Below are 10,722 nucleotides of genomic sequence, written 5' to 3'. Positions count from 1 at the left end.
AGCATGCAGCCCTAGTGACACTGTTCAGCTCTCTGTGAGGATGACCTCCCACCTCTGGGTATGGTATGAGAACAGCAATGCTGAGATGCTGACTAGTTTTGGAAACTCTGCAAAGTAGATGCTCTCCCCAACTTTGACACACACCCCAGCCCCCTTACCCCCCATCTTTCCCGCACCCTTCCCCCTCTTTCCTAGGGAAAGTGGGGCCAAAGTGATGAAGAGGATGATGCGAACCTCGGCTGGCACAGCTCTCCGTGATGGGTTCCAGCCACCGAAGGGATGAGTGAGTCTGATGCTGCCGCAGGGGCGAAATGGAACATGTGTCTCCAGTCCCTCAGTTCTGGTGTCCCCTGCCACCGGCACCTGACATCCGACAGGGTGTGCCGGCCTTAGGGAAGGCCTTCGCTTTCGCTCCCTCTGCCTTTCCGGTGCCGCTTCACTTTCACATCCTCCTCTTCCTCCTGTGGGGACTTGCTTTTCCTTTTCCCAACCCGGGGAGTACGGGGTGAAGGGAGAGGGGGCGGAGGGGGAAGAGGGAGAGGAGGCGGTGGAGGTGGCGTCTCTCGAGCCATGTGTATGACAGCCTCGATGGTGGCCATGATTGTATCTTGAGTGGCTGCTTGCTCCAATATCAAAGGGTTGAGTGTTGGTCTCTGACCTCTTTTGCTGGGAAGGTCAATGCATTTTTCCAGAATGGGCATTTTGTCTCTGGAATCTTCGTCAAAGGAGAGGGGTTGCTTCCGAGGACGCCCCCTTCGCTTCTTGACAAAGTTATTGCCTGTCTTTGATTGTCTCTGCAGCCTCTTGGCTTTCAGGATCTTGTTCACGTGATCCAGGTTCTTCTTTGTGGAGAGGATCTTGGTGTAGTTGCACATCTTGCGCACCTCACACTGGATTGCTTCGATTTCACAGCGCTTGAACCTTTTTTTCAGTGGTGGGCTGGCTGTTGGGAGAAAAGAACAGAAACAGGGGTGGGTCAAACAACAGTGAACGGAATCCCTCCTTTTCCCACTTTCAGTGTCATGAAGACTAGATGCTTTCAATCTCAGTAGGCTGAATATGACTACTGAAGAAGCAATGTCTGTGAGAAAGGACTCTGCATAGAAAAGCAACTGAAAAAAAGGTAAAAGATTATTTATTACAGTCCCAGAAGAATTGCTGTTACCTCCTTTTTTACTGCCCTAGATTAAAACACAACTTTGACTATTAAGCAGTCCTCAGAGATTTATCTACAGCACTTTCCTCTTCTAAAGCAACAAAGCTTTTCTACAGCAATGTTTTACCATGGGTTTGCTTCATTCTCATTTCTAAACCTCTAGTGGGAGGGAAGGAAGGGCTGCTTAGCATAGCTGTCATATTGGCCCACCATAATTATTAAACTTTCTATACCCTAAACACATACTCCTGATGTCTTCACCCTGGCCTTTAATTCTTGCTATGGATGCCAGTTAGTACAAAAAGTGTTTGTTACTGAAACTAGTGGGCACAGACAAGCTGCGTGGGTCACTTTACCTGTGGCAAATTCATTACCCCTGCCTGAGTTTCTTTACTATCATCTCCGCAGATACTAGCTGAAGCTGCTTAATCATATAATTGACTTTAATGTCCCCTGAAGTAAGCTTACTCCTGGTTCAGATCACTTTAGATCTGAATGAAGTCCAAAGTAGTTAAGTCTCTTGCCAAGGCCACGTGAGTCATTGTCAGAGCTGAGAAGAGTACCCAGCTCCTGGCTCCTGGTTCTTTGCTTAGGACATGAGACCTTGCTTATTATTCTTAAATTGTTTCATTGTCCTTTACTGAACGTGGCATCTGTTCAGAGTTCAGGATTTGCACACGGATTATAAGTAACTACCCCTTTGTGAGAAAAACAGAATGTATTAAATCTGCTATTGCAATAACTGGTGCTCCCTTTCACTCCTAACATATCCATTCTGCACTGCTGGAAAAGAAATTATGGAGTTCAGAATTTCTTTTCAGTAAAGAATAAAACATCCCCTTAAATTAACCTCAGCCCACATCTACTTGCACACTTAATTTACAACTGACTGTCTAGCAGTCATTTGGGTTTAAAATCCTTGAAGTTTCCAGAGCAGCCAAGATTTCGAGACAGGTTATCACTCCTTTCGTGGCTAACAGGCTAATCTTCTTGCAGTAGTTTAAATGAAGTTGCTATTGTAGCATTTTCTGTAGATAGCCAGGAGCCACTGAGTGGTAGAATCTCCTCTTGCTCACTATGGGCTATGACAGATTCAGCATACAAACCTCACTCACTGTCCTCCCCTCTTGGAGAACATAAATTATTGGCTCTTATTCTACCATGTTGCTTGGATTCAGCAAAGAGTTTGCATAAACAAACACAAGTTACAATGTAAGAAATAGGAGTGAGTCATAAACAAACCACAGACATATGCTCTGTTATAAATAAAGACCTGGATGGCCAACTTCCCAAAGTCTGGTTTTCATTAATTACAAAACAAAATACACTTTCCATATGTAACCCACTCCCCACACCAAAAAGAAAAATAAAACCCACTTGCAGTTTGTGATTCAGAGAACAAACGAAAAGAGGAATGCAGTCATTTTGGTACCAACAAAAAAAAGAAAAAGTAAATGAAATACCCAAGTTGCTCAGGAGAAGCTAATTAGTTGCACAAAATTCCTCTCAAGTAGGTCACCCCTAAAAAGTGTGGATGCAAGAGCCCTAAGGGCAAGTGGCAGTGAGCTATTTCTCAGTCATCTGATCACAATAAGGTTAGATCCCTGTCACACAAAATGATTACTCTCGTCTGGCCTCACTGGTGATTGACATACTTCCAGCCCTAAGCATTTGACTCCTTTGAGACCCTCCCAGATCCTGAGAGTAGCTTCAGGTCAGAAGATTTAAGAAATCAAACATCCTGCACACTCTTTGTATTCACTGTCCACCTTTTGCCTTTTATTGCTATTGTTAGGGCACATTTTCAAGACTTTTTTTAAAAAAAATTCCCATATTCAAGATACAATTTTTTTCCAGAAAGTAAAGCTGAAATTTTTCACTTCATGATGGAAACCTTGAAACTGGGAATTTTAGCAAAAATACAGGAAAAATTGCAAGGTTCATGGTGAAATCAGGAGATTTGGCATTGCAAATGAAAGGAAAGGAAATGATTTTGAAACAAAGCATTAGCCAAATATCTGCAAAGTTTTTATGTCTTTACTGATATTTATCTGTAGTTGGTTGTTTCTTCAGTTTAGTATTACTACCCCATTGCAGTCAGAGGAGATCTGGTCTGTATAGTCGGTGGAGTATGACCTCTGTTTCTAAAATGGGAACTCAATACAATTTAAGGTGACCATGGACATCCTTCTGACACCCTGATACTGTATAAGGAAGGCGCAGGTCTCCTGTCCACCCTGCCAAATCCAATGGGTGTCTTAAGCACCCCAGAGGTCCAGGTCATCCCAGCTGAGTGTCCTGAGTGGAGCCTAAGTGGAGCCCTCCACAAAAGGAATGGCATCTGCTTTCTGCCAAATTGCCTAGTTCCCAAAATTAACTGTTATGCAGATAGTTATGGGATGATATCTACACTTACATGTAAATCTATGAGCTGAACACCACTCTCAGTGTCTTCCTTCATGTTGTTTAGATACTTTTTTGCCATCCTAAAACTTTGCAGTCTCACAGTCTGTTTCCTTTTGGACTGAAACTCATTTTCTCATTTAGAAAAAAACTATGCTGTTCTATGTTGGCTTACTGCACTAATTTTTCTTTCGTGAATGCTTTGGGATGTTTATGACTTTCTCAGGAAGCTTGTTAGAAGCTACTAATAATGCTTTTGCTTTTCTTCCTAGCAAGCCTCTGAACTTGCAATCTCTAGAAAGTATTTGTGTTACATAATCTGCCATAGTCAGAATGCACATGCTGAATAAGTAATATGCTTTCAAGTCAAGCTTTTTAAAGGAGATATTAGGAAACCCAATATTATTTTGACTGTTGAGAGTCAGGGACATCTGATTCTACGTTTGGAGTATGGGGACTATGCAGAAAAGTCTGATGGGTCTGCAGGGGGAAGATTTGATGAGGTGTGCATATGACAAAATATCAGTAAGCTCTGCCAAAATAAACCACTATTGAAGTGAGAGCCATTAGGTGTTATCAACTCATCTGGAAGCTCTTGGTGAGCAATCTTTGATATAAAATATTTTGCTATATTGCCACGTGATATACTGCTCTGCTGAAAACCAAAGCTAAGTACTAATCTTTTCCATTTTATCCAGACAGACCCTGCCCAACCCTGGACCCAAGTTGGTCTGCATTGGTTTTAGGCTTTGTTGTTCTCTTCCTGCACATACTGTGCTGTTTGCACATGGAAATCTTGCTTTGGGAGGAAGACTTTTGTCTTACTCTATCTGGTGGAATTCATCTAAAAGGGGTTGAAGAGGAGGTGGGAAATAGTAACACTGTGTCTGCATGCAGGCATATGAAAAAGGGAATATGCTCCTACAGAGATGATACAACATGATGGCAACCTCCAGGTGCTGGCTGGGGATGCGGGGGGGGGGGGGGGGGGGGGGGAGAACACTTTGCTGCCTGGGCACAGTTATCTCCCTACAACACTCCAGGCTTCAGGGCCACACACTGCCTCCACAAAGACCTGAAGTTGTTTGGCCCAATCCATGCCAAAGTGAAGAGAAACTAGAAATACTTGATGCAGCACAGGCTTTTGTACTTTTCCTCCTTCCTTTTCCCACTCTCCAACCTCACCTAGCTGCCCCAAACAAGCAAGAACCAGCGTTAGTCTTAAAAAACAATGATGTTACACATTTAAAACAAGGCACATGGAGGTCCAGTGTTTCTCTCCTCCCCAAGGTACACAGATGTAGTGAGGCTCCTTCTCACAGACAGAGACAAATTGAAATGGCCAAAGGTCATGCCAGGAAATCACAGAGGATTGATATGATGCTGGAAATAGCTTCTGAGGCAAAGAGAGAAATCTCTGCCAAAAATATACATTTCCAAGGGCAGCTTTAAGCAGGCTGGAGGACCCACTCCAGCACAGCGATGTTGATGAGAAGGTGAACTCAGGTAGGTCAGACCCTTTGGAAGTTCTCCATCACTTAGAATCATAGAATCATAGAATTGCTGAGGTTGGAAGGGACCTTTAAGATCATCGAGTCCAACCATTAACCTACCCTGACAAAAGCCACTTCTAAACCATGTCCCTAAGTGCCCCATCTACCCTTTTTTTAAACACCTCCAGGGATAGTGAATCCACCACCTCCCTGGGCAGCCTATTCGAATGTTTAATAACCCTTTCAGTGAAAAAATGTTTCCTAATATCCAATCTAAACCTCCCCTGATGTAACTTGAACCCGTTTCCCCTTGTCCTATCACTTGTCACCAGGGAGAAGAGGTCAGCCCCCATCTCTCTACAACCTCCTTTCAGGTAGTTGTAGAGGGTGATAAGGTCTCCCCTCAGCCTCCTCTTCTCCAAGGAGGCTAACTTCCCTAACTTTATTCTGGATGGCTTTGTTATGTCTGCAGCACTAAAGATCCTTCTTACTGCCTGTCATTCTCCATCCCTTTGGAGTTGCCTGAGGCCACTTGCAAGAACGTGGCACAGAGAAGACTCTTTACTCAACAAACTGAGCTCAGTTTGTCGACTTGGTTTGAGTGGAGGAATTTTCAAAGAGCTCCCTATTAATTACAGAAAACCCATAGCACTGTCCTGTTTTCCCATTAACACAGTTTCTTTCAGTTTTCACTAAATTGTTTCAACATCTGGGCTACAGATAAACCAACAATTTAATTCGACTTCTGAAAATGGAAAGAATGAACTATGCAGTCAAGCATACACTTTCATCTTGAAACTGATCATAAAATATTTGTGTGCTTTCATTCTCTGCTGCATTAAAAATCTGTCCTTAGTTTATATATAGGAAAGTATTAAGGGCTAAACAGAGAATCTTGATTTTTTATATAAAAATTTAGCTTTATAGAGGCTACTTTACAACACAGATCCCTTGTTTTCCCTATTTATTCAGGAAATGAGAGGAAAATCAAAAGGAGTGCACTGAAACAGCACTTTCAATTGCATAATTAAATATGTAATCATTCCATAACTCAGTGATACAAATACATTTTTTGTGAATGTGGAATCAAAGATTTGACAAGACTATGAAAATCCTAATGGCTGCATGTAGGATAATGTCCTCTGGGTTTCCCATTCACTGGAAATTAAGACACAATGCAAGATTAACTTCTCTATCCATGCCCAATAAAAGGCATGATGATGCCTGAATGACTTGGCTCAATTTCCGACTGTATAAAGCTATCACCTTTCTGATCTGATTTAAAATAGAAACACAAAATATAAGTTGATTGAAAAAACATGCTATTCTGACTTATTTATAATGATATACTTTAAATCACTGTTCATTGCCCCAAACAATTTTGCATTTGCAAGACAGAATATTATGCTCCTTAGCTATTCACTGTGTATTCGGCATGTTCATTCTACAGGGATGGGAACATTCAAATAAATGAACAACAGGGCTGAGAAAGGAACCCAAGAGTCTTGCTTCAGAGTCCCCTGCTAGACCATATGTGCTGGTGCTACTTGTGTCCTCCTTATTGCACAAGTGGTGATATGTGAATAAAATAGATTTGATATGCCAAGATATCATCATGATAAGAGAGTGTTAGAAAAATTACAGCCTGATTATCACATTTGATATGCACATTTGCAGCTACTTCTCCAATCAGGAAGAGCAATACAAGCACATATTGTTCAGTGCAGTGCAAGAAGGAAGAAGATGGGGAAGAAATAGAGGGGCTGGAGGGAAACAATATTACCAGCTTCAGATGTTGCTGCTGATGAAGGTAGGAGAGATAATACTGGAGTCAGCATTGCAACACTGTCAACAGCTGCTGGTTTCCTTCTAGTCATCATGTTACAGGCAGAATTTTCCATTTTACTATGATGTGAAGTCTGGTCTGCTTTTAAGTGGGGACCTGCAATTCCTGGGCAAGGAAACAAAATTTGGATGAATATTGATAAAGCAACCTGTCTGGGGAATATCTGAAAAAGAGCAGTCAGTTGCTGTCCTTGCTACCCCAGTATATTTCCATATTTTCCTGTGTATGTGCCTGTAATATGGTCTTGATACTAACATTGGATAATTTTGCTTCAGGATGTACCATCACTGATCTCTATAAAGAATGGTAAACCAACATAATAATTCCACATCCTACTTTTTATTCTCCAAGCAAAATCACACTCTGTATATGTATAGAGACAGACATGCTTCATATCTGTATTTATTGGGATTGTCTATTTGTCATTCCCTGGGTAGTGTATTCTCCACACTCACACATTTCTCTTCTATAATGACTTGACTTAGTGGGTATTTGATCTGAGTAAGGAGCAGGCATCAGGAACAGCCTCAGTATGTAATTCCCTGCCTAAAGTACATTACACTTATTTTTTAGGAATCCCCTTCCTAATGAAAATTTACCTTATGACTCATTAAAGAGGTGGGAGTTTAAAATAAAGAGCAATTTGTAATACATTTTTCTACCTAGGGATTACAATGCAGAAGAAATGAGTGGTAGAAATATACCAAAGATGTCAAATATTCCAGAGAAATAAAACTTATGCACTCAGGGCTGGTAGATTCCTCCCTTAACAATATTTCTCAAACTCTCTTATGATTTGAACCCATTTTGTTTGCTTGTAAATGTGTCAAATTTAAACTGCCGGGATTGAAATTTTACATATTAGATATCTGCCTAATACACCTGAATGTGCATCCACCTATTTATATGTAATATTTCTGTGAGTTTATGTGTGCGCATACATATTGCATCTATATCTATAAGTATATGAGTTTACCAAGCAGAAAGGCACCTAAAATGCCACAGGACAGTCCTTCATTTTTCAAAGGTAATCAATCCTTCATAAATTCCTTCTCTTTTCAAATCTTAACCTGCACATGGGCCTCAGATAAAATGCATCAGATTTTGGCAAATAAATTACATGAAGATTCACAAATCACAGAGCAGATGAGATTGGAAGGCTCCTCTTGAGATTACTTACTCCACCCCACCCTGCTCAGGGCCTTTTCTGTCAGGCTGCTTTCCAGCTGGTCAGCCCCAAACAGGTACTGGTGCATGGAGTTATTCCTCACCAGGTGCAGGACTTTGCACTTGTCCTTGTTGAACTTCATGAGATTCCTGTCAACCCATTTGTCCAGCCTGTCAAGGTCCCTCTGGATGACAGCATGACGCTCTGGCATATCAACCACTCCTCCCAGTTTTGTATCTTCTCCAAATTTGTTGAAGGTGTGCTCTACCCCATCACCCAGTTCATTAATTAACATGTCAAATAGTTTTTGCCCCAGTACGTACCACCAGTGACTGGCCTCTAGCTGGACTTTGTGCCACCAATCACAACCCTTTGAGCCCAGCAGTTAGGCCAGCTTTCAGTCCATCTCAGCATACATTTATCTGGTCTGTATTTCATCAGTTTTTCTATAAGGAGGTTATAGGAGATAGTGTTAAAAATCTTGCTGAAGTTGAGATAAGTAACATCAAGTTGATCAGGCATGATTTTCCCTTCATAAATCTATGCTGACTATTCCTGATCACCTTCTTGTCCATATGTTTGGAAATGCTTTCCAGGATTATTTGCTCCATCACCCTTCCAGGGATTAAGATGAAGCTGGTCAGTCTATTGCTCCCTGGGTCTTGCCTTATTGGACTTATTCTTGCCCTTATTGGACTAAGATTTGCTCTCTTCTACTCCTCAGGATCCTCTCCAAGTCACCACGACCTTTCAAAAATAATCAAGAACGGCCTCATAATGGCATCAGCCAACTCCCTCAGCACTTTTGGGTGCATCCTGTCAAGTCCCATGGATTTAGGTATGTTCATTTTGTTTAACTGTTCCCTAACTAGATCCTCCTCCACCAAGAGTAAGTTTCCTTTCCTCACCAGTCTTAGGGGCCTGGGATTCCTGAAGGCCAGTCTTACCAGTAAAGATCAAGGCAAAGAAGACAATGAGTACCTCAGTCTTTTGCTGGTCTTTTGCCACCAGGGTCCCTGCTCCATTCAGCAGTGGGTCCACATTTTCCCTAGGCTTCTTTTTGATGCTTATGTACCTGTAGAAATATTTCTTGTTGCCCTCATGCCCTTGCTAGGTTCAATTCCAGATACGCTTCAGCTTCCTAAGCTCATCCTGCATGCTTGAACATTGTCTCTATAGTTCTGCAGGTCACCTGTTCCTGCTTCCACTTCTTTTTTGCTTCCTTTTTACATCTAACATTACTCAGGGGCTCCTTGGTCATTCATGCAAGTCTCCTGGCAATTTTGCTTTATTTGATTTGCCAATCAGATTTGGTTTGGTATGCCTCCACAATTTCCCTGATCCAAGCCCCAGGCCAGCAGCAAATGTCCCTGGACAACAGGTCAGGTCAGCAGATGGGGGCCTTTTTTCCCTGCAGCAGTGAGCCTCCACTGCTATCCCTGGCTGTGCCTGGATAGCGCATGGTAGTTCCTCAAAGAGTTCCCACAAGTATCCTGATACCTTCCCCAGAAGATCAAGAAGATTTTGAAGCAGAGCCAGCAACTGATGCGCAACCTTCTACGTCTGTTGGCTGTGCTCAGCCTTTCCAGATACCAACCATCATTTCCTTGTATTTGTATCTTGGAGCTGCTATGAACAGTCCCTACCTTTGTGCCTTGCACATGAAATGTGAAATATCAGGAGACCTATGGGTTGTCTCAGAAACTGCGGAGGAGATCTCCAGAAGACTCGGGCACAGAACTGCACTGGTGAGAGGAATCTGAAAGACAGGGCTACAGAGTGGGCCAGTTGTAGATAGGAGTCCTGCTGGACCTGTGACCTGATATCAACCTGGGACTTAACAGAGGAGAATGGGTCTGAGTACAGAAATAGTCAGGAGTGAGACAGAATTGAATTACAGGTTACGGCTTGGTGGAGATATGCAGAGGAGTTTCTGCCTATTAGACCATGCATAAAATAAAATTATCAACATTCATGAAATATTCATCTATTCATACTAAGGCTTAGAAATGTGGAATAAATGAGACATGATGTCACACACGGAATAGCGAGAGAAAAATCCAACTACCAAAAAGCTGTTTGTTAGATGAGCGTTATACATTGAATAAATCAGTGTCCCATAGAATAACTGGGATATTCGACCAGGTAACTATGCCTATGGGATCACAGCACTATGGAACTGTGCATAAGCAAAACTGATGTTTCACTACTCCATAGTGCTTGAGTTTGAGCCTTAACATTATTTATTCATTAATGTAGTTTGTGTGCAACAAATGTGCATATCAATACATGTACACATATATGCATGTGCATATGGTACATAATAATGCTAACAACCTCATAAATTCAACATCTGGTTCTAATTAAACTGAAGGTCCTATATAAAGAGCCATATGAAAACATGCAGCTGTAACCTATTGACCTCTATTGATAAAAAAAAAGTCTCTGTGCAGCTGTGTTTCAACATATCAAGGGACAGTCATTCATTTTTTCAAAGGTAATCCCTCACAAACCACTTATCTTCTCAAATCTCTACCTGCACACAGTGTTTGCATTAGGGACCTTGATTTATGGATTCCCACTCCTTGGACAGAGAGGCCGACTTCCTGTTGCTGTGGTTACTTGGATCTTGGTTCAAGGTCAAACTACTCCCAAA

At 42.0% G+C, this 10,722-nt stretch overlaps 1 protein-coding gene across 1 annotated transcript in view; it reads right to left on the bottom strand.

The window, feature by feature from the left end:
- Nucleotides 1-389: 389 nt before the first annotated feature.
- The window catches only part of LOC128902112 (SET-binding protein-like), a 321,291-nt gene continuing 310,958 nt past the window's right edge, over nt 390-10,722 (bottom strand). Inside the window, exons 5-6 of the mRNA XM_054184502.1 lie at nt 6,836-7,003; nt 390-943 (exon numbers count right to left, since the gene is read on the bottom strand). Of these exons, the coding sequence (XP_054040477.1) occupies nt 390-943; nt 6,836-7,003 (722 nt within the window). The remainder of the gene's footprint in view (nt 944-6,835; nt 7,004-10,722) is intronic.

The sequence above is a fragment of the Rissa tridactyla genome, chromosome W (genome assembly GCF_028500815.1).
Source record: "Rissa tridactyla isolate bRisTri1 chromosome W, bRisTri1.patW.cur.20221130, whole genome shotgun sequence".
Taxonomy (NCBI): Eukaryota; Metazoa; Chordata; class Aves; order Charadriiformes; family Laridae; genus Rissa; species Rissa tridactyla.
The sequence above is the reverse complement of the archived record's forward strand: the minus strand, read 5'-3'. Positions and strand labels throughout refer to the sequence as shown.